Raw genomic sequence first — 24762 nt, forward strand, 5'->3', positions numbered from 1 at the left:
AAAAACAGTTTGGAAAACTCTTTACAGGAATTTTTTTTAAGAATGCAGACATGAGAGTTTTTTTGTTTTGTTTTGTTTTCTTGTTTTTTCAGAGTAAAGCAGTAAATTGTACTGTGTACCAGAGGTCAGATAGGTGTCACAGAAGAAAAAAAGAAAGAAAAAGAAAAAGAGGGGTGGGCAGTAACAGGATGGGTGGAGCAGGTTAGAATTGTGGTCAGAGAAGGCCTCATGGGGGAAGTGACCTTAAGAAAAGACAAAAGAGCAGGGTGGGCCAAGTAGATATGTGGGGTAAGAGCCTTCCAACCAGAAAGAAGAGCCAGCGCAAAGGCCCTGAGGTAGATGAGAGAGTTTTTAATAAGTGACATACTGACATTGATTCAACAACCAAATCACATGACAATAGAAACATTCCCAACATCATCAGTTTTCAAACCACTCTCTTCATCATAAATTTCCTACAATCAGCAAGTCACTTTCTAACTCGTTGTTAGAATGGCACCTTTAACTGGAAGGGATAAAGTTCTGTTGTTTTAGTTACTTTTTGAGTAGCATACCACTGACACCAATTTATCATCACAGAAAAGGTAAAAAAATTTGAAAAACTTGTCCCTTTTTAAAAAGAAAAATATGTAACATTTGATCATTGTCATAAGTGCTTTGCTTCCAGATACTCTGCAGGAAGCATGTGGGACAAATATTTTCATGGTTACTCCCCATTCAACACAAAGTATTACAAAGAATCTAGTTTAGTCTTGTTTTTATAGAAATAATGACATCAGTGATGCCCCACTGCACTTTGTGCAATTCCAGTTTCAGTGATTGTGCTGCCCTGATTCCCTGTGAAACTGTGGAGACTATACTGTCATCTCACCCAAGAACGCTTTTTGTTGATGTTGCAGTAAATGCAGTGGCTCCATTGCCACTGAGTACATGCGTACTATTTTTTTTCACAATATATTTGTTAATATATAAAGAAGTCATTGACTACTGAGAAAATTTCTTCTCTGATGCATCTTTCTTTTATTGGCTTATAAAAAAGTATCTCAGTTCTTTGTGCATTTCATTGTTGAAACAGAGAGGCAAATACAAGAGCGGCTAAGATCACTGGCACTGGAGACAGAATACCCATGGTGACTCTTTATTGGCTTCACTATTAATTATAATAGCTGTGTGACTTTCAGCTCATTATTTAACCTCTCTGTGCATAGGTTCCTTCATCTTGGAAATGGAAATGGTAATGGAACTTCATAGGATTATTATGAAGACTAAATAAATTCATGCCAAGACCTTAGAATTTTCCCTTACATATAGTGAGTTCTCAATAAATGTTCACTCTTTGTCTCTAGAAAATACCGTAAGCTGAGATATAGTAGAAACACCTTTACTCTCACTCAAACTGTATAATTTTTCTAATACTTACTTCTTTAAAATTTCAGTAATGCCTTCTGTGAAGTTTTCAGTAGTATTTGCTGACAGAAGAACACATTTAATCTGTCGTCATGTGGTTTTCCATGTATTACTTTAGGCATGTTTTACCACAGCAGGGAAGAGGAAGACAAGTATTTCACTAATAGTGTGAGGCTTTACCTTTTTTTTTCTTTTCCCTTTGGCAGTCCAGACTTGTGAGGGGAGTTTATTTTTACATTGATGATTATAACTCCTGTTTCCAGAGACCACATTAGCCCTAATGATTGAAAAACTTAGGCAACAGTCACAAAAGTTTTGTTATTGCATATTTCAACGTATAGAGGCTTTACCATTTTTGCTGTAATGTCAGAAACCTCAAGGGAGCCTTCTAACTTTTTATCAGTAAGCTTACGGTATGTAGTCTTGCATATCATAACTTTGAACACAACTGTGAAAATCATAAAGTATCACATTCTGTATCACATTCTGGATACTAATTCTTTTGTTTGTTTGTTTTTTTGCGGTACGCGGGCCTCTCACTGTTGGGGCCTCTCCCGTTGCGGAGCACAGGCTCCACAGCCATGGCTCGCGGGCCCAGCCGCTCCGCGGCATGTGGGATCTTCCCGGACCGGGGCACGAACCCGCGTCCCCTGCATCGGCAGGCGGATTCAACCACTGCGCCACCAGGGAAGCCCTGGTTACTTACTCTTAAACATCTTACTTGTCCTGATGGCTTCATTAGCTATAACATTTTGAGGCAAATTTTTGCTTGTTTCGAGATTTATCACTAATCATAGTAGTAAGCATAAGTCCATTTCTCAGGCTTCCTTCTTGTTAATTTCTCCTTTTTGTCAGATCTGAATGTTCTTATCCCTTATGCAGCCAACAAAGAGCTCATTCTAAGAATAAGGGGTCAGCGCTGTTCTTTCCTCATTATCTTCTTGGGCTTTGCATTATTAGCATTGTCTGCCATCTTTACCTCCTCTGCAGGAGGGTTTTTAAGTCACTTGTTAGATTTTGTAAGAGTTAGCTTTGATAAAACCAACTAATATGGTCCATAAGGCATCAGGTAAACTGCAGCCCACCCACACCTCACCCTCTAAGCTGAGAACCTCACTGTCCCTCAGGATACCCTGGGCATCTGGACCAGTGATGTCATCACTGTCAGTCCAAACACATAACTGATGTTCAATAAATATTTGTTGAATTGATTTGAATTAACTCATCGGTATAATTGGTGTATTTATAAAAGGAAATCTCAGTCCTTCTTTCAAAGCGCTTTCAACATAGAGAGCTAGTAAGAGACTTTCCCCACACTAACTTAACATTATTAATACTTTTCAATCGAAAGAAGTAATAAAATCATTACATTGGTGGGTTTTCAACATCAATTGAGGGAGGTAACATATGCTTGGTATATATTGTAAAATGAGTTGAGGGTCCTGAATTCCAGTTCTCTTAGGAACCTGGTGAGTTACTTCATCCCTCTGGATTTCAACCTCTCATCTGTAACATGAGGCAGTTGGGCTAGATGATTTTGAAGGTCCTTTCTAATCTAACATTTATCAATTCCTAACCCGCCTGTCTTATAGAATTCAATAGTTTCCTTGTTTGCCGCATTTTTGAAAGAATCCTAAGCTTGTGGTAAATTCATAAATAGATGTTATTCATCTTAACCCCTATTTTCTGTGAAATGTTTCCATCTCTCTGCTTCTCTAAACTTCAAGTACCAAATCAATAGTGTGTCATTATGAGCTCTAATAAAGGAAATAAAACAATAACCTAAAGCAAACAACCTGCCCCAAGTGACACCAAAAGCTCAACTCTCTGAAAGAAGTCTACAAAATTAATCAATTGATTAAATCTGTAAAAATTTTATTAAATGTACAAAATTTGGTGTTGGTCTCATTTATAACTAACACAATTACCTTCTCCTTTTCCTACCTTTACAATCATGTTCCTCATATTGCAAGGCTAAACAAATATTCGCCTATAGATACTGAATTCTGAATGTTTCTAGAGGAACAGACAGAAAGAAAAGAAAATGAAGAAGTATTGGAACTCAGATGTTTCCTGAGTCTAATTCCATTGTTCTTATTATACCACCCTGACCAGTGCTGATTTCTGGGCCCTAGCTGTAGGCATTGCTGTATAAATACAGAGAAAAATACTTCATATAAGTTTCTTGGAATGTTGAAGGCAAATGTGACAAACCCTAAGAATAATTACTTAGAAAAATTAATTAATTGGGGATTTTGTACCATACTTTATCATCAAGGATAGTAACAAGTCACAGAGAATACCCTAGATGATTGTTAGGACCTGCCTCATGCCAAGAAACCAACTTCAGATTTCTCTAAGAACTGCTGACAATCTGAAGAAACAGGTATTAGAAAAATTACACAAAGCAAAGGTGTTGCTAATATGTCTTAGCTATGGTATTTGGTAGAGCAATAGCTAATATTTACTGAGAACTCACCGTGTGTCAGGCAAGATCCTAAGCACCTCACACGAATTAATTTATTTAGTCTTCATGACAATCCTGTGAGGTAAGTATTAGCAGCTCATATCAGCCACATAATTGGACCTTGTCCATTTCAGCCTATCAGAACCTGCCATGCATAGTGCACTGACTAGGCGTGAGAGGACTCCTTCATGCAAAGCAAGGCAACGAGCAAGTGCGACACTGGAACTACCACCTGTCCAAAACAGCTCCAGTTTTTCCTGGGACAAGATCAGTCCACTCGTGTAAAGCACCAACCACAATTCACTCTGTCTAAAAATATATCCTCTGTTTGAAAAATGGCATTTTATTCTGTCTATTGGAAGGAATAAAACCCGGTCATTTTATATGCATCAACACAGTGTGCATTAAAGACGGATATCCATGCAGAAGGTGCTTCTGTTTAGCTTTCTGTTCCAGAAGATAACACATCAATGTTGAAAGACAGTCTCCAATCAACCTCTCATGAGCATTACTGGGTACTTTTCAAATGCATTAAGATTCACGATGGAAAGTTTTCTTCACATACCTTATTTTTTTCCTCTTACATGAAATTTTTGCCATGACTCATTAGAATAGCCAAGAAATATAAAACTTTCAGAAACTTTTTCAAATGTTTCCCAAAACATAATAAGACTTTTGATCCACTTAGAGCTTTTAAAATTCTCAACAACATTGCCTCAATCTAAAAGATATACATTTCCACACACCGGGTAAATTAACATTAATGATAGTAACCTTTGCAATTTCCTTGCAAACCAAGGAAAGATTAAATTCCTGTAGTAAACAGAACAATTGCATGCTTCAGGGGGAAGGAAAAAAAACACCAGAAGAGCCCTGGTAGCTTCTACCTCTAGGCATGTTTTGAAACCTCATAAGGGAAGGACCCAAAATGAGGGGATTCGTGTCAACAGCCATATATTATGACAGTGTTGAGTTTGATGGGGTCTTCCATCTTTGGCCTGTTTATACAAGGATAGTTTATGGAAGAAGAAAGATCCTTCTTCAAGCTTCTGAAATTTTAACCAGAAAAGCATTGAAGTGAACAAAATAAAATACTATTTCTCAACAGACACACCATGTGCTAAAGAACAAGACAGCTGCCATGAAGTTGTTAGGACTGTCTGTGTATCCTAGCAACAAACTACCCACAAAAAGAACCACCCCATGAATGAAATCCACTTACTACACACAAAGCTAGTCCGTAGCACCCTGATAGGTGTCTCGGAATGGAGGAAGAAGGTAGTGCCTTTCTCTGAAAGGCTTCGTCTATCCTATACTGGAGGGTACTTTGCAAATAAATCAGTGCCCACCATGAATCACTGTCATTCTCACACAAACTCCAGTGTACTAAGTATCCTGGGAAATACTTGGGAAATCCAAACACATTGGCATGGCCAGGCTTAGGAGAATATGAAAATCAAGGTCATAAGTGAAAAGAGATGCACACACCAATTCAAACTTCAGACTTAGAAAGGTCAAGAGGTGATGAGAGCAGAAGTTCCTGCTTTGCATTTGGCTAAAATGACTGCAGTTCTTATACATTAACTAATTTCCAGCATCAAAGGAAAATTTTGAATGATGACGTTAAGGAAAAGATCTCCTAAAGAAAGACATACGTGTATTTACATGTATTATTCCACAACCGCCCTCAGAGGTTAGTTACATCCGCCATATAAAATACAATGTGTTTTCAGATATGGCTAGATCTTTCAAGAAGTATAAAGGTCTCCTCTGTGTAATGTAATTTTTTCTTCTTCTACACCTGACAAAAACATTACACATCCTTTCAGGCCTGGATCTCAGTCATCTTCTTGTTGTGGGCCCCAGCAAATGGGACAGCTGGGGACATGACTGGAGTGATGGTATGCAAAGCTAATATTTGTATTAACATTATTGTTAATAAAGAATCCCTACAAAATAAATCTGCATTCCTGGTTCACCTAATATCCAGGTAATACTCCCTTCATGGTGAGTAGTATTAGCATTCTAGATGAAAGTATTCACCTGTAGGCAAGAAGTAAATAGACACTGGGGACAATTATGTTTCAATGCTCAAGGTTTTCTTTGTTGCTGTTGTTGTTTTTGTTCCTGGTTCTTTCTTAAAGTTAATTCTAACATTAGAAACTATAACACAGTGAAACTAACATTTTGTTCCCCTAGCTCTAGGATTGCTCAAATTTGGAGTTACTACTAAAACTTAACTAAACACTAAACTGCTTTGTGGAATTTGAGAATTTCTTGAAAAATACTGAGAAATTCCTTGAAAGAAAGTACATTGTTTAAAACTGACCTGGACATTCTGAAAAAGTTCTCCAGCTATTGCAGCTAGCTACTGAGTCTTTAATTTTTTTCCTCAGAACAGGTTTGCAAAACTATTTCATTAAAGTAATTGCTGAAATATCTTAGATCAGGCAATTTACACATATTGGAAAGTCACTAGTTTCTTTTCCGATTTTTCTCCACTATAATCAAAGTGACTAAAAGGTTAAGAATGTTGAACAGATTTTAGAAGACGAGTTTCCCAGGTAAGGAATTTTTGTTTCCTTTCATCTGAGGTCTAATGTTTGATTTTTTAAGCGTCTGGATTAAGAGACAATATATAAATTAATCTAAATAAATTAGTACAATAGAATCTACGGGTCAATGATAAAAATGAGAGGAGACATCGTAATTGCTTCGTAATCCAAACAATTTGATTCTCCTAACAGCAGACCACTGACTGGGGAATATTCTGCCTCTCTCATCTTCACCCACTGGTGGCTCTCATCCGTCCTCCTCCCATTCCGGCCACATCACTGTGGAGTCACGGCGCTTGTGGAAGACAGTCCCTCCTACCCGCCACTCATTCTACCATTTCACCTGAAACATGGGACTGGCCTTTTGCTCATTTTCCTCAGCACAAGTGAGATCAATCTTTAACTTTTAATCAGATCTTCTTTAATGACTAGTGATTAATAGAAAAGAAGAACAACCCACCTTACAATGGCTGGCCAAGACCAGACTTATGAAGGCCTCTTTTCAAGGCGGTGCCCCACCTCACTTCTGACCTGTGTCCACCGGGCCAGAGAAACGGCTCCCCTAACCCTGGAACTCCGCAGCCCCTTCCTAGCCTGAGAGTTCAGGAAAAGTCTCCGCTTCACGTGACATTGACACAACCTGGTCTTCTCTTCTGTCTCAAACATAACACTCCCCCATTGTGGAAAGACAAGCGAAAAGATTGGTTTCACCTGTGGCCAGAATTTCTCTTCTGAGAAACAACTGTTTTGTTTTTACTAAAACACTCCAGTGTACTATTTAGAAATTTTTTAAGGTTTTTAAATTATTATTTATAAAGAGAGGCCTAGGATATGATCAAGCAAACAGAATTGGAGGAGGAATAAATCTACAGTGGTTGCCTGAAACAGATGAAGGAGGCCGAGAAAAAGAGGACTAGGTGTAGATCAAGGTCACTGAGAAACAGGGGTGGCTAAATGTGGCGAGAAGCTGGAGCTCAAGAGAGGATGGTGGGTAAGGCTTTTCCACACAAAACAATTACTTAACTTTTAAGTACAAGAATGAAAAACATTTTGTTCTAGTTGTTTGATGTGCTGGATCAGGATGTGACCATGACTTTTTTTTTTTTTTGCAGTACGCGGGCCTCTCACTGTCGCGGCCTTTCCCGTTGCGGCGCACAGGCTCCGGACGCGCAGGCTCAGCGGCCATGGCTCACGGGCCCAGCCGCTCCGCGGCATGTGGGATCTTCCCGGACCGGGGCACGAACCCGTGTCCCCTGCGTCGGCAGGCGGACTCTCAACCACTGCGCCATCAGGGAAGCCCTGACCATAACTTTTTTTTTGCCACAAGCCTTCAGTTAAAGTTTGTACCCTCACAGCCCAAGGCACTGGCTCTTTTGAGAAGTGAAACAGGGTGGTGTGGGTGTGAGGTAATGGGGTGTGGGAAAGGGACAGCGCGTGAGGGAAGCAAGGCACACAGTAGTCAATAATTCAGTGGAAGGACCAAATGGACACAGAGCCTTTCCTTCCACATCACCGTCCCCGCCCAGCAATCCTCCAGGATAGAGGAGGGAGACAATGAGTTTCTCCAGAACATGAGATGGAGACACAGACCATTTTTATTTAAAAATCCTAAGATACTATGACCCCAGCAGGCCATAGAGCTTTAGAATTTATGAAACTCCAACCCATTCTTAGGGATGTGTTCTGTTCTTCTGGCCCTTATGGCAGAATTTCAGCACAACCCTACTTCAGGAGGGATCCTGGGGCGCTAAGTTAACCAACTGGGGAGATCAATTTTTATTTCTACAATTACATATTCTGAAAAAAGTCATTCACTATAAATAATTCCCCTTTACTTTATAAAAAACTTAGCAACCTTTTTGCTTTTCTCTTCATACTTAAGTGAAAGGAGCTGAGCTAATAAGGAAGAAGGATGAAGCATTTATTCCATCATTTTACTAGTTCTCTGAAACAGTCTCTCCCAAGTAGGATGTGTAACCACTTCGAGATTGTAAGATGGTTCATTATTGTGTGGAAAGAAAATGTTAGAAATGTTATGTGTTGTATAATGTTCACAATATCAGTATATATATTATGTAAGTAACTGATAAATAAACGTGTTTTGGGAACGTATGTCCACATTTTAACTTTTTTTTACAGATGGAATGGAGTTTGGAGACTACTGATGTTTTAAAAAAAAAGGCCCAACCATTTATTCTATACAAGGAATTATTTCAAATGGATTTTTTATGAAGGCAAATTTGTAGATGATAAAGTAAGATTCTGAATTTACTTAAGACAAATTACTAGTCCATTTACTTTTGATGGGAAAAAATCATTTGCTCTACTCTGAAATAAGCAAATAAGTCTCACCTTCCAACTTCTAAATTGAATGTCAAATAAAATGGACAACCCCCAACTAGCCCAAAAATGTAAATTCATTTGAAGAACTAATTTATCATTCCTTTATATGCCCTCAACAACTTTACAAATCTTAGGGAAATTGGTTCCAAACATAAGGAAAAATACATAAGAAATTTAAATACTTTCAAGTGGCTTGTTTTTGCTGTTGTTAAAATCACTACTGGTAAGAAATCTAACAAGCAGACTTACTTTGCACTCAGTGGAATTTTTTATCAGTTGATGTCACAGAAAGGCAAATATTGGAGCTGCAGTTCCGCAAGGGCACTCACTCAAACCAGTATGATACAGTTTTGTGTTTTTAATAAACATTTCTTTTGAGCACAGAAATACAAGTTATGTATGTTGAAATTATTTTGACTACAAATTGTAATGTTATAAAACTGTCATTGGGTTTTTCAATGTGGCATTTTTCCATGTGTAAAAGAAATTCAATTATTATAGAAGAAACTAAGCCATATTTAGAAGATATTACCACTATTCCCACCAATAAAATAATGTTAACAACAATAAAAATACTAATAGCAGCTAAGACTTATTGAGTGCTTATTACATGCCAGGCTCTGTTTTGTGCACTTTACATGTATTAACTGAGTGGCCGTAAACCCAGGCTGCCCATTATGCCTGTTGAAATCACCAAGGGAGAGTAACAGAAAAAGATGCCCAGGTTCCACCTCCAGAAGGGACTCTGACTCACTCACACCGACCAGATGCTAACCCCATTGGTGGTTCTAATGTACAGCCAGCATTGAAAACAACTACTTCAACACAATCCTGACAACAATCCTTGGAGGAGAGGGTAGTTATCTTCACTTGATACTGAGGAAAATGACACACAGTTCACAAGCAGCAGAACTGGGATTCGAACCCAGGCAGGCAGTTTCCAAAATTTAAGCTCTTTACCACTGAGCTCTACTACCCCTCAAAGACCACAAACCACTGAGTATTTAGGTGATGCTTTTATTCACATGGTATGCATAAAAGATCATTCCTGTAATTTCTCTGTAGTTAGACTATTTTGAAAAAGCTTTTGCATAACTCTGGCTGAAAAAACAAACAAGATTTTGATCATGGAGTTCCTCTGGTTTGCACTTGACTGGGAAGCTGACCAAGCCTTAACCGGTGCTGAAATCAGTGATTTCACTGTTTGCTGCTAAAAGTGACCTCCCCAGTTGGCTAACTAGTGCCCCAGGATCCAGCCTGCAGCCAGCTCTCTGAAGCTTGACCTGTACTTCTTCTTCACTCTATTTACCAAGAAAGTTCATATAAATAATGCAGGTACAGATATAAAACAGGAACAGTTCCTTTTCAACTGCTATTTCTCCTCCAGGGCAAATAGGCTTGAAAGTTCAGAAGCCACTGGCCAGCAGTTTTCCTTACTGCTCTCCTTATGTACTGTAGTTCAAACAAAAGCTAACAGAATACACAGTTGATTAAAAAAAAAAAAAAAAAAAAAAGCAGGAGGTGTAGGGGAGGGAAGAAATGAAGAAAACCCAGTTCTGTGTTGTTATCACTTATTTTCTCTGGCTCACAGTCACATGCAAGACGACATTGCATGAAGTACCTGAATCAGACCACAAAGCATTCTTCCTGCTGGGCCAGGCTGGCTACAGGTGGTCTGTCTCAGTGCCAGGGGCAAGGAGAACTTAATTAGAGGAAAAATAGATGATGGTACCATATCTATCTAGAGAGGAGAAATACTGTCCTCTGAAACGCATGGGGCATAGGGTGTGACCCAGGCAGGTAGTAGCTAACAGGAGACCCGGAGTATAAAGTAGGGGCTTTAAACCTGTGACCTGCGAGGAACAAGGGAGCAAAGAGACAGAGTCACAAAGTGGCATCCAGACATTCCACCCTCCGTGGGGTCTGTGCCATGTCACTGCAGTGTTCAAGTAAGGCATTTTGTGATAGGATTTGATCGAAGAGATTTAGCCAAGATATGGAGCCCAGAGGACGTTTATTGAGCACAATCTGCTAGCCTCCGTGGCAGGTGCATTTCCCGTGTTATCTCATGGAATCCACACAACAATTCTGAAAGGGGGCATTATTATTTTTCAGCAATATTCCACTGTAGATCAAGTATTAAGTAGGTAGCATGGATTTGAAATGAGGTATGTTTGCTTCTAAAACCTCTGTTCCTTCCACTCTGTGACACAGTCCCCCTAACTCATTGTCTCTATCCTGGGCTTCAAGTTTATGTCTTCAACCAGCCTCAGTGAAGACACTTCTGAGCCACTGGTGGGGTGGGGGTGGGGGTGCAAGAAGCCTGAGGTGCAGACTCACTTGCTAGCAGGGATCGGGTTGTTCCCTGGGACTCTAAAGCCATGAGTAAAAGTTCATTTTCGTACTATTTTTGCTGTCTCAGGTTCTGCTTCTTGAGTGGCTCCCACTATCTCCCCTCATCCCATGCAGATGGCAGTGCCTGACTCTGGTCACTTGCCAACTACTTCCACCCCAAAGCGGTCCAGTCCACTCGACATGACTATGTGTAAAGCTATGTCTCCAACAGCTGTGTCACAGGCTCATGAGGTCATTTTTGTCTTTTGTCATTCCCTTTTCATTGCTATTCTTTAGGGCCTTGATTAGCAGACCAGGGAAACACACTCTATTCATTCAGCAAGAATTTATTGAGCATATACTACGAGCGCAGAAATGTTCTAGGTGCTGGGGACATGGAGATAACTAGAACGCAGTCCTTCCTTCCAGTACCCTAGGGCTCTGCTCACCTGTTCCAGTAAATGCTGCCTGGTGACAGGGCCCCGACTTCCTCACTGGTAACTTCCTTTACGGGATGGCCAGGACAGGAGCCCAACAACAGCTGTTTGCCTCAGAAGTGTTCCCTTTATTCCCACTATTTTGTGCTATATTCCAGAGGCTTCTCTTCTGGAAAATTTACTGTATTCCTTCAATCTACCTCTTTTTGGGAACTAGCCCTCTTCTCAGAAGGGCAAAATGCCAAGAAAGGAATATCAGGGCAGTTCATGGTCTGTAATGGATGGAAATGTCTAACTTGTTTGAGCAGCAGGTTGGGAACCCACCCAAGGATTAAATTAAATGAATCGAGGAGGGGGCAGGGGGAAGAGATATTTTTTCAGGCAAAGTCCTTACTCAGGATTGCTATTTTACATTCAGTAGAATTCCCACTCACTCTTGATTAAAAACCCATTTAATATGGGAGGGGTTGTGGCATATTAGCATTTCTTAGCAGTTCCCAAAATTACAATGCACCTGTTACTAAAAACTGGAGCTGCGTCAGAGCTTCAGAAACAGCAGTGAGGGAGGATGGGAAGAGGTTTAACTTGAAACTTAGCTTAACTTTCACAATGATAGAATCACTTTTGTGCCCAATTCCCTTCCCATTTTTCACTGGGTGTTAGCAGCCTCTCAGTTCTTATACAAATTTATCCGAAGGAAGATATTTTTTTCTTCATGGATTAAGAAACAGTCTCAAAAAAAAAAAAAATCCGTTTCCCCAGTTTCCCGTATAAAGCTAATCAACTAAGTATTTAATCACTCCTCATGTCAGAATCAAGACGGAGGTTTCTGTGAAATGTTCAGCTAGTTAAAAATGAGACCTATTCACTCACACACAGAAGAACAATTTGAGAGCCATGAATTTTTATAGTTAGTAGCAGATTAGCTCTAACAGCCAGCATTAGAAAACAAAAAGGAAGCAAATATACACGCCCACAGACAAACCAAAAAAAAAAAAAAAAAATGCCCAAGTATACAAAACGGAATGAACAGGTATCTGAGGGCAGTTCCCGGGAAGACGCGAACTCCTTTTGATGGGGTTACTTACCCACACAAGTAGAATTCCCATTTCCCGAGGGAGAGCCTTCAGGACAGCTCCAGCGCTGCAGTGCTGAGAGGCTAACAAAACTAAATTTAAAAACTACCGGCAACAGAATGATAAGGAACAGCAGCATAATCTCGACGGGCTTGAACTCTCAATAGAAAATAAGCTGACTCTGCTTGAGCATAGCCCGAGCAAAGTGGGTATGTCTGACCCCCAGCGTGGCCACCCGGGTTGGCCTGCAGCCCTGGGGCATCTTTTCCTCTGCTGCCCTGTTGCCCTCGACAGCGTCGAAATGCAGCCTGAAGGGGACACTCCAAGGAAAGATTTCTTTATCGAAGTTTTTGGGAAGCCGGTAAGAAATACCTGACACCCTTATGACAAATTTCGCGGAGTTTAACAGCCATGCACTGGAGGCCTGCCGCGGACTTCACTGTGACAGGCAAAGCGGCAGGGCCAAGGCTAGAGAGAGGAAAAAAAAAAGGAAAGAATTGGTGGAAAGTTCCAACCACGACCCTTCACGAGGCTGAAAGAAGAAATATGGACATACGATTCCTCCCCAAACACGGTTTCTCTTTTTGAAAAGTAGAGTGACTCCCCTTTCCTTTTTAAAGCTTTTCGGCTCCACCCCTCTCCTTTAGCAACACTTGAGTGAGCCTCTGTTTGCAAATGCGAATGTGGGCAATTCCAGCTACAGGAAAGCATGGACGGTTGCCAAGGAGGAGATAGCTGACTATTCACCATAAACATTCCAGGCAGAACCAGGGGGAGAGCAAGGAAGGGGCCGGGGAGTTGCTCGTGATGTCTTGGAGGTACCTGCGGAATATTGGCTACGTTTGAATATCTGGAAGGATGGAGACCAAGTTAAACCACGTTGTATAAATCAGTGGTGAACAGCACGGCTGGTAATGCAGACTTTAGAGCCATTGATCACTCACCTGAGCGGTATTAAAGAAAAATGACCTTCAGCTCATTATCTGAACGAATGTCAACACCCGTGCACATTCCTGGAGCTTAATCTTTCTCCCTCCTGTATATTTTATAGCGGAATTTGAAAGATTATTCTTTCCAAATCAAAGGGAAATCCCTGACGCCAGCTGAAGAGCTACAGTATGCACAGACACCTTTTCTTTCAGCAGGACCATAATAAAACATCGTGAGGGGCCAGGAGTGCAGGGAAAGGAGGGGATTGTTATCATAGAGCAGTGTTGGAAAAACTAAGCTAATAGCACAAAATCTGGGAAGCATTGGAAATCCAGCATAGCTGAATGCTGTTCCTTCTCAGATAGTTTAAGCTATCTTTTCACATCTCAGTGACAGAAAATAAAAGCTGCAAGTGTGGAATAGCTGTCTCCTCGACCACTTTCTACTTGGAACAGCAGCAGTTATTTCTTCAGGAGTGCACCCAGGACCCAGAAATATCCAGCTCGGGCAAACCATTTACACCAGATTTGATGAACAATGGAAATTTCTGCCGATTTATTTCATCCTGGAAAACAAGTTTTCATTTAAGTTGCCCAGAGGTAGTGTTCCCAGTGCTAGTCAAAATGTAGATAAAGCGATAGTCACAAAAATAACAGTCACGCTGGTGAACACCCCTTATGGAGAACGGGAACGACTCCAAGCCTTTTACTCATGCTTAATTATGTTCTCATCATTTTCAAATACTGGGTCACTTTTCTGAAACAGCTAAAGTCAGGATTCCTCTGATTTCTGCCGGCCTCTGCCAGGCAGCTCTGACCCCTTACAGGAGAAACAGACCCTAGGGGGCAGCAGAAGTCACAGGGGGTGGGGGTGGGGTTACATGGAATATTCCATTGCTTTCTGGACTCAGACTCAAGACTCAGAATGAATGTCCTACAAATACCCTGCACGGAGTTACTAACCTTGTTAATGAGCTTCCCCTCCAGCAAATGCATTGCCGGTGTCACAGGTGACAGCAGTAGAAGGAGCTTGCTTAGAGGACAGTCTATGTTAGTGGAGAAGAGAGAGGAGAATAACATGAACACAAATATGAAATAACCCACAAATATATTCTATTTGGATTTTGAACCTCTCATATTATTTTTGTTGTAAAAAATCTTGCTTTCCGAATTACGGGTCACTTGGGCTAATGTGGTCATTAATGTTGAGCATAAGCCCCTTAGGAAATGGTGGAGTCAACACGGGTATGGTAGATGCTGAGACTAGTGACTCATGTTAAAGGTCAATCCCAGCTCATCCAGAGACAACCTAGGGTTGCCCAGATGGCAAATACATAGGACAGGGGCTACCACCTAGAAAGGACATCCAGAGATATTTAATAAGTCCATATTCTTATTTCTAAATAAAACTGGACCTCTCCTGGACAAATGAACATCCTCCTTATTTTAAAGTTGCCTAGAAATCTATTGTAGCTTTATGGATTTGAGCTGCCTAATACCTTTTAGTTTCTGGGATTGAGTCAAACTAACTAATTCATTGATTAATTACAGAGCTCTATGTGATAGGACGCTGTAGGGAATACAAGAAATAGAGGTCATGGTCCCTAAATTCAAGACCTTGTTGAGGTTGATGAACCACCACAACAAAGAGTCTATGAGTATGAACTAATGAATGACCAGTCACCAAATATTCTGAGGGTGTCAGGAAGAATGGGAACTGCACAAACTATGTGGACCAGAGCATGCAGCAAAGCTTTCTGGATTAATTAGGAAGCCTCAGACGGGCATGGAGAAGGAGGAATGCCATGCTGACAACAGGATTTGTGACAGGACAAAGAAAAAATTGCTTATTTATTAGATCTGTAGATCCTGAGGTGATGCAGTTGGATGGGAGGACCTGCTGGTAGGTCCATGAGAGAGTTAGATGTTAATGGCAAAGGGACAGCTCTGAATGCTTTTAAACATGAGTGGACATCAATAGGAGAAGGGAGGCTATTGGAAGATACGTTTATGTGTGCTGGTCATCATTCTACCTCTTCAGATAAAATTTCCCTATTGAAGCACAAAGCACTTAATTCTCCTGGCTGTACACACAGCTGTTATTAATCATCACCACCAGCACCCCATCAACAGATTGCTTCCAATATGTCAGGCATACAGGAAATACAGATGCTTTATTCACATTTCTTCCATTCCTCAACACCATTTTTCAAGGTGGGTATTATTGCCCCATTTCACCAGTGAGGACGTTGAAGATCAGAAAGGCTGAGAATTTTTTCCAATATTACACACATTTATGGAGAATATGAATTCTGAAGTCATGATTCTCTCCTCATTAGATGGTGTTTTAGATCAGAATAAACAGGCTGGGATATCATCAAAAGAAAGATGTATATGATCACAGGAACCAGAGGTGACAAGGCAGTGCGTTTTGGTAGGAGTGACTATTAAATATCCATCCACAGAAAGAGCACACAGATTATTTCACAGTCCACTTCTATCAGTAAGTGTCAATTGTATCGGGACAGCTCCTACAAGATTTGAAAACATTTTCTTGTTCTTCAAAAAGAAAGTTGTTGACATCTGTCTGGCATTCTTAGCGATTCATCCATGGCAGAAATGGAAATAGTATTAAGGAAAAGAAATTAGGATCCCAGGCACAGGAGTTAGCTATCAAGGGCAAATTACAATTTATCAAGATATGCATACCAGATATAAAAATTGTGTTGAAGAAGAAGAAGGGCAACTGTGCTCCTTGGTTTTTACCAAAATGAGTTGAAAACTTATATCCACAAAAAACCCTACACACGAATATTTACTGCAGCCTTATTCATAATTTCCAAATTTTGGAAGATGTCCTTCAATAGGTGAATGGATAAACAAAATGTGGTACATCCATACAATGGAATATCACTCAGGAATAAAACAAAATGAACCATCAAGCCGCTAAAGACATGAGGGAATCATAAACGCATATCACTAAGTGAAAGAAGTCAATTTGAAAGGCTACATGCTGTAGGAATTCAACTATATGACATTCCGGAAAAGGCAAAACTATGGAGACAATAAAAATATCAGTGATTGCCAGGGTTTGGGATGGAGGAGAGATGAATAAGGGGAGCACAAAGGATTTTTAGGGCAGTGAAACTATTCTGTATGATCTGATAATGGTGGATACAGGCCATTATACATTTATCACAACCCACAGAATGTACAACAGGAGTGAACCCTAATGTAAACTATGGACTTTAGTTGATAATAATGCATCAATATTGGCTCATCAATTATAGCAAATGGACCACATTAATGCAAGGTATTAATAGTAAGGGAAACTGGAGGGAGGGGGAGGGAAGGCAAGATATGGGAATTCTCTGTACTCTGCACAATTTTTTTTGTAAACCTAAACCTGCTTTTAAGAAAAACAGTTTATTATTTTTTTTTAAAAAAAAAGTAATACTATGCTTGATGCACAGATTAAGTAATACCATGCTTCTAATGAAAGAAATCAGATTTTTAAAAGTACTTAGTATAAAAGAAGGAAAAGAGAAGTCCTACGCATGCTCCATCTTTCAGCTAAGTCCACCCAATCACCTAGAAAGGTTCCTCTGACCAAGAGGAAGAAACAAGTCTTCAGGAACTGGGTATTTATTTTTAAAAGAGCATAATAATCCATAATATATAATTCCTAATTCTGTGAAGCAGCAACAAAATTTAAATTAAAAAAAAAAAAAAAAAAAGCTCGTTGTAGACTGCAATCCCAGCATGCCTATTGGTTTGCAACCTCAGGAGTTCCCTGGGTGAAAATCGAAACAGGCCTCTGAACACAGAGGGCAGAAGAGAACAAAGAAAGAGGCAGACCACTCCCGATTGGTACGTGGCAGGTTTAATAAGTAAGGGAACTCATTTACAAGACTTGACTTCGGCACCCACAAAATGAGTAAATCTTCACGCTAACCCCCTAAAATCTTAAAATTTTCTGTAGAGGCCTTAACTGAGTTCAGTCATGTATTCCATCCAGATGATCTCAACAACACATTGTTCTCTCAAGGCCGAGTCCTTGAAACGGCTCCGGCTATGAGAACGGTGGGCAGAACATACATTCCAAGGGCAGGGGAGGGGAGGGGGTGAAGAGCCTCAGGTCAACTGGTGGTCACGTCCTCTTGATGACCTCCTCCTACAATCCCTCCTTCATTGTTCCGTCAGGTATTTTAACTTCTAAAAATATCAAAAGTTAATGGAAAGAACTCTGAGTTTTCTATCATCTGTTGTCCCTTGGTATCTGCAAGGGACTGGTTCCAGGACCCCCTCAGATACCAAAATCCAAGGATGTTCCAGCCCCTTATATAAAATGGCTTCATATTTGCATATGACGTACACACATCCTCTCCTATACTTTAAATCATATCTAGATTACTTATAATACCTAATGCAATGTAACTGCTATGTAAATAGCTGTCATCATGTGGCAAGTTCAAGTTTGGCTTTTTGGAACTTTCTGGAATTTTTTTCCAAAAATTTTCCATGAACGGTTGGTTGAATATGCAGATGTGGAAGCCAGAGATATGGAGGGTCGACTGTACAATCTTTCCCCTGACCTTCAATTCTGCTGAATCTATAGAAAGCATAGTTCCATTAAGTATAGAACATTTGAAGGCTTGACAAGAGTACTACAGATGCTATAAGTTATATATAATTTCATATAATTAAAACTACTTGCTGGAAACTAATGAAAATGCAAACCATATTTTCAGCTCTTCCTTTGCTTTTATTATATTTATTAAACTGTGAAGTAGTATCTTCTCTCCATTCCTCTACCTTCAGACAGAAATGGTGTGAAAATAATCATGGTTTACAACTTAAAATTGGAAAGATGTATAAAATAGATGGAGAGAAAATATTTGAGTAAATGATATATTTTTAAAGTTTCAAATACCAGACAAACAAAATAAATTAAGTTGCTTTCATTTGGTTTCCCAGCCTGACTTCCAGTTGAGACGCATTCACGTTTTATTTTATTAAAGTAAAATTTATACAAAGTGAACAGATTTTAAGTATAAAATCTGATGAATTTTGGTAAATGTGTATATACATTAAGCCAACACCTCAACCAAGACAAAATGTTTCCATTATTGCTGAAATTTCCCTGTGCTCCCTCCAGTCAACCCCACCCACATCCACAGGCAACCATTGTTCTGAATTCTATCGTCATAGGTTAGTTTTGTCTGTTCTTGAACTTTATAGAAATGCAGTCATACAGTAGGTTTGCTTTTGTGTCTGACTTCTTTTGTTCACCATAATGCTTTTGCTATTATCCATGTTGTTGTGTGTATCAGTACTTCATTCTTTATTATCTCTGGGAAGTATTCTTTTGTATGAATAGATCAAAATTTGTTTATCCATTCTCCTGTTGATGGACATTTGGATTGTTTCCAGGTTTGGCTCAATGAATGTTTTCATTTCTTTTCAGTTAATACCTAATTACTGGTTCATAGGGTAGGTATATGTTTAACTTCATAAGAAGCGGCCAAATATTTTTCCAAAGCGGCTGCTCCAGTTTATATTCTCACAAGCAATGCGTGTGAGTTCCAGTTGTTCCACATCCTCACCTACATTTGGTATTGGCAGTCTTTTTAATTTTAAACATTTTAGTAGGTGTAACATAATATCACATTGCAATTTTAATTTGCCTTTCCCTGATGAATATTGGTGTTGACCATCTTTTCAGATGTTAATTGATCATTCATGTATCTTCTTTTGTGAGATGTCTATTCACAACTTTTGCCCATTTCTTTATTGCGTTTTAAATATTTTTATTGATTTGTAGAAGTTCTTTGCATATATTCTGGATACAAATCTGATCTATGTATTACAAATATGTAAATATGTACATCAGATCTATGCATTACAAATATTTTCTCCCAGTCCATGCCTTATCTATTCATTTTCTTAACAATATCTTTTGATGAGCAAAAAATTTTAGCTTTGATGAAGTCCGATTTATCATTTTTTTCCTTTACAGTTATATTGTTGTCTATGTTATCTCTAATAAATTATTGCCCACTCCAAGCTTTCAATATATTCTCTTATTTTTTTCTAGGCACTTTTAGAGTTTAAGCTTTTATGTCGGGGTTTGTGATTCATCTTTATTAATATTTGTATATTATACGAGGTTGGAGTTGAAGTTTATTTTTCTCCACATATATATTCACTGAATACATAGTTAAATTGGGGAAGAACTGACATTTTTACAATATTAAGCCTCCGAATCTCAAATATTCTATATTTCTCCATTTATTTAGGTCTTCTTTAATTTCTCTCATCAATGTTTTTGACTTCACAGTGTAGAGCTTTACCCATCTTTTGTTAAATTCATTTGTATTTTACATTTTTTGAATGCTCTTACAAATGAATAGTCCTCTGATTTTATTTTCTAGCTGTTCATCGCTCTTTTATAGAGATAAAATTGAGTTTTATATATGGACTTTGTATCCTGCAACCTTGCTAAACATTTCCCAAATGAGTATTTTTTTCATTGAGCCTAAAGCCTAATGTTTTGCTTACAATACCAGATGTAAACTTAAAAATATGATACAAAATCATGTTTTTTTTTCCTCAAACATCAGCTATCTTTACTTGCCATCAGTCAGGAGCCATCATCAGGAATAAGATGAAGAAGAAAAGCTTCCATTTAGTCCTTATGAAAAGTAGACATTAACTCCATTTTATGGAAGGTAACTATGAGGTTAGAGAAGTTAAGGATCTTGTCTGATGTGTCAGAGCTATTAAGTGATGGAGATGGACACAAACACCATGTCTGTCTGACTCTAGAGTATGTGCCTAAACCACTACTCTCTAGGGCCTCTTTTTTTCCACTAATAATGTGAAGATGTGTGCCCATCCCCCATGCCAGCTCCTGATACCAGGGCATCAACAGGAAAATATGGGTTACCACAGCCACCTTCTGTTCTCTTTTTGTCAGCTTCCTTGGTGTCTCCTCATGTTTAAAATTCTACCCAATAAGGTCACTCTGGCTGCTGGTGAATGCCATAATTTGTGTTGTTTGGAAAATGAAGTAGCCTTTTTCAGTGATCCATAAAGTTGTTCCTGGAGATAATAAGAAAAAGAGGCAGCCATTAAATTAAATAAATAGATGTCCGGATTTGCACGGAAGTTTGAAGCAGTGCTCCAGACAGGGAAGTGAAATGTGATTATAAGAAAACAACCCCAAGAATGAATGCAAGTGAGTATCTTGTTTGTGGAATAACCAATAAGGTGGTGTTATTCCAATTTCTACACAAAGACTTTAAGTACATTGGAGAAAGAAGAGAGGAAGGAATTTAGCCAATTAAATTAGCTGGGGCAATTAAAACACTGAATCTTGGATCCTGTGACAGCTCACCTGAATTAAATCTATGTCAAGGAAAGGATCCATTCTCTCATAGGTCACCTGTGGTTCCAGTTTCCCTGGGTGCATTCATGTGTTCATTTTAACCTTTTCATGAAATGTATCTGCTAAACCAAGAATAACAAAATTATGCAACTCTGACATTGTGCAGATGAAACCTCTTATGTGCAGTATTTTAAAACTATACATCAGAATCTGACTGTCTTTTTTATTCAAAGGAAATTTATGTTGTTTCCACAGAGTTTGAGAACCAGCTATAATCTTCATTCTTCATTCCCTCAAATGAAGGCGATTACCATGTGTATATACAAGTAAACGTTACAGCCTCAGTTCTCCCATGTGTGCTAAGGCAAAAAGAAGAATCGAGATCATCACACCTGGGTCTTAGGCCACAGCTTGTCCAAAATGTAACTTCCAGCAGGGGATCTACTCTACAGTTATGACCAAAATGAACAGAACTGAAGTTTTTAATAACCTAGCCCATTCACAGTATGACAGACTTTGGCATGATTCCTAGATTATACTCTTGGTGATGTTGAGAAATGATATGCTTAGTTTCCCCCCAGTTGGTAAATGGTCAGTTTAATATTACACATATGTTGATCTGGTATTAAAATAAGTCTGACCTTTAGGAGCCGCCTTGCATTTGGTGCAACCTTGCTGGCAAGCCACTTGGCAACACGTTTCAGAGCTGTAAAAATATTCATAGGCGTTGACCATGTAATCTCACTCCTGGCAATTTCTCCCTGAAGGAATAATCTCTCCACTAAAAAAAAAAGAAGTTATAATCATACAAATAGGTATTGTTAGTCATGATAGCAAAAATTAGAAAGAGTTTTCATTTACAACAGAAATAGTTAAGAAATTATTACGAGAATGTGATATAGTCATTAAAAGGGAAGTGTTTACCACAAAATTAATAGAAAAAAGACAAACTCTGATCTATCGTACAATTACAGTATTTATTATTTTGTATAACAGGTAAGAAACACAGAAAAATTGAAAATAGTTTATTTGAATAGGCAGTGACATTATGCAGGTAGAACCCCCCATAATCTTAAAGTTAAGATTGTTGTTTAAAGCTGTAATTTTAAAGGCGACTTAGGTAAAACATCCACTGACTTCAGATGAAGAGCATTATGTTCAGTTCTTTTATAACCTAAAAATCCTGCCCTCAGGTCTGCAGCCTCTGACAGTGCTCTCCTTCTGACCGCCTTGTTTATTAAAAGGAAAACCACACTTAGAATGCAATTCCCTTAGAATGTTTCCCTCCCTCCAGCGGGGCCACACTTAAACTACTCCAAATTCCATCTGGAATTCAACACTTCTTAGGTAAGGATCATATATCTAGTCTTGGTAGTTCATGTCAAGAATGTTTGGGAGTCCAAAACATACGCTCTGTTTAAAAATTGAGATTAAATTAAGATATAGTAATTCTCCAAAGGATGCTTAGTGTAAAATTTCAAATCTCCATATTGCCCATTGTTAGAAAATTAATTTCAATCTATCATATTATATATTTCCAGCTTTGGAAGAGAAACACAAAGCCTCAATGCTACAGTTTTTCTCTGACAATTTTTAATAAACTAGATGTTTACTTGACAAAATTATTGAAACAGGCATACGTGGGTAGAAACGTGAGCCTAATCAGTACTGTTTTATATGATGTTTATATTTCTACCTTACTAACCTAGTTTTCCTTCAGTCTATTTTTTTTTTTTTTTTTTTTTGCGGTACGCGGGCCTCTCGCTGTTGCGGCCTCTCCCGTTGCGTAGCACAGGCCCCGGACGTGCAGGCTCAGCGGCCATGGCGCACGGGCCCAGCCGCTTCGCGGCATGTGGGATCCTCCCGGACCGGGGCACAAACCCGCGTCCCCTGCATCGGCAGGCGGACTCTCAACCACTGCGCCGCCAGGGAAGCCCCTTCAGTCTATTTTTTGATGTAGATGTACAGATTTACTAAAGCATTTCCCTCAAGATTCCTTCTAAGGGTATTTGGAGTTGGCCCTCCACCGTGTTTCTTCAAGATGAGACATTTCATTACTTCCTATCAAGCTTGTCTGTTTAATAGTGTTAAATGATTCTCTTTTCTTCAAATAAATGTTAAAGTAATAATGTAATGTGGTTATGAATTTTTAAAACAAGTTTCCATGTGGAATGTTTCATGTGTAGCAAGTATTACATATACAGCAATCTTTACCCACATCTGAGTCTTCAATGAGAACAGTTGGTCTCATGATTCACCCTTCTTTGAGAAAAACATAAATGCTTAGAATAAGAAGCATAGCCCACAGGAGGGTAGTCAAATATGGATTATTTGGGCCTAGGGATTAAAGGACAAAGGCAGGGCTTTGGGCTGTAAATTGAAGATTTTTTTCATTTGTGGGGAAGAGCATAGTTTTTTATTTCCCACATTTACTGAGAGGAGTACCAAAAGCATAGAATCAAATCAAAAGTTAGGAATCATTCTTAATGGATCAATGATAATTCATGTATGAAAGTGTATAGGGTCTTCTGGATTTGCAATATATTTATAATGGGCTTGGCATTTATCTGAAGGGATTGGTGTAGTTTGAGTTGTTCTTGCAGTGATACAGGAATCAGGTTCTACTTCCTAAGCCAACGGACTCCTTTACTCTGAAGAAAACATCAGTGACATTAATTAAGTCAGGATCACATAACTAAGAAAGCTTGAACTAGAAATAGTATCTGGATGTTATAAATTTCCCATTTCCTTTTATGATTCTAAAATTATTACTGCTTGGTGACTGACTTATTTTTATTTAAAGTTATCTCAGAGGGAGCTACTCCAAGTCTCCTACCAGATTCCTAAGTCATATGATCAGCCATACACCTTGTCAATACAGAGATAGTGCCCGGCACACAGCAGGCACTCGGTATATCTTTGTCAAGTGAAGAAATAGAGGACTAGCAGGTTAAAAGTAAAAAGAATAGGAAAACATCTTGCTCTGTGTGTCTTTTTTTGAAAGCCTCAAAAATCTACGCATAGGCAAATAGGTTCCAAAAACCCAATACTAGCAAAATCTTCCATGGGCCTGATAGTTTTGGCTTTCCCTCATGGAAGTCATTCCCAAAATATAGCATCAATCTAAGGTAAAAACCTGCCCGATCACTTGGAAAATTCTGAGGAACACTTAAGGGGAGCGGAGATGTATCACTTCTACCCTAGAAGGAAATGAGGCCAATGGGAAGGGGGAGCAATGCACCCATGTGAGAAGCCCTGTGACCCCGCGCAACCTCCCAGCTGCCCAGGGAGAAAAGCCAGCGTGTGGATCTCCACCTTAAATGCCACGATGAGAGAGAGAAAATCTAGCGTGTGGCATCTGAGTCCCATAGCCAGAGACACACCCTGTTTTCTATCACAGCTGTCCATGCTGTTCTTGGATGGTGACAAGGAGGAGGCTGACAGAGAGCTAAGTCGGAGGGCATAGGGGTGACTTTAGTGCCTGGATTCACTTATTATTTGAACAAGTTGATCTTTGGTAGAATTAATCCATTTAAAAGCGGAACTTCATTTGATGGCTCTGTTCCTATTTTTCCAGCATGCTACACAGCTTGGAGCAATTCACACTTATTGACTCTGTACCTAACATTCACCTGGAAGTTACTGATAAAAACAATAAACAAATCAAGAGTCTGAGAGCACCGAGCTCACCAAAAGTCAATAACAGGCCTTTTACTTAGTTTCCTGTAAACATGCTATTTATTCTAAAATGAATAAAGGAAACATTCAGCACCTAGCAATCTATTTCATGCTTTTTTAATGTTACTGAACACCCAGTTAATCGC

The 24762-nt window shown here is 39.2% G+C and overlaps 1 protein-coding gene across 4 annotated transcripts in view; it reads right to left on the minus strand.

Moving 5' to 3' along the window:
* The window catches only part of EGF (epidermal growth factor), a 93018-nt gene extending 80256 nt beyond the window's left edge, over nt 1-12762 (minus strand). For all 4 annotated transcript variants that reach the window (XM_030864327.2, XM_030864326.2, XM_030864325.2 and 1 more), the window contains exon 1: nt 12632-12762. In XM_030864327.2, the coding sequence (XP_030720187.2) occupies nt 12632-12758 (127 nt within the window). In that variant the 5' untranslated portion in view covers nt 12759-12762. The remainder of the gene's footprint in view (nt 1-12631) is intronic.
* Nucleotides 12763-24762: the final 12000 nt, after the last annotated feature.

Source organism: Globicephala melas, chromosome 5 (assembly GCF_963455315.2).
Source record: "Globicephala melas chromosome 5, mGloMel1.2, whole genome shotgun sequence".
NCBI classification, from domain to species: domain Eukaryota; kingdom Metazoa; phylum Chordata; class Mammalia; order Artiodactyla; family Delphinidae; genus Globicephala; species Globicephala melas.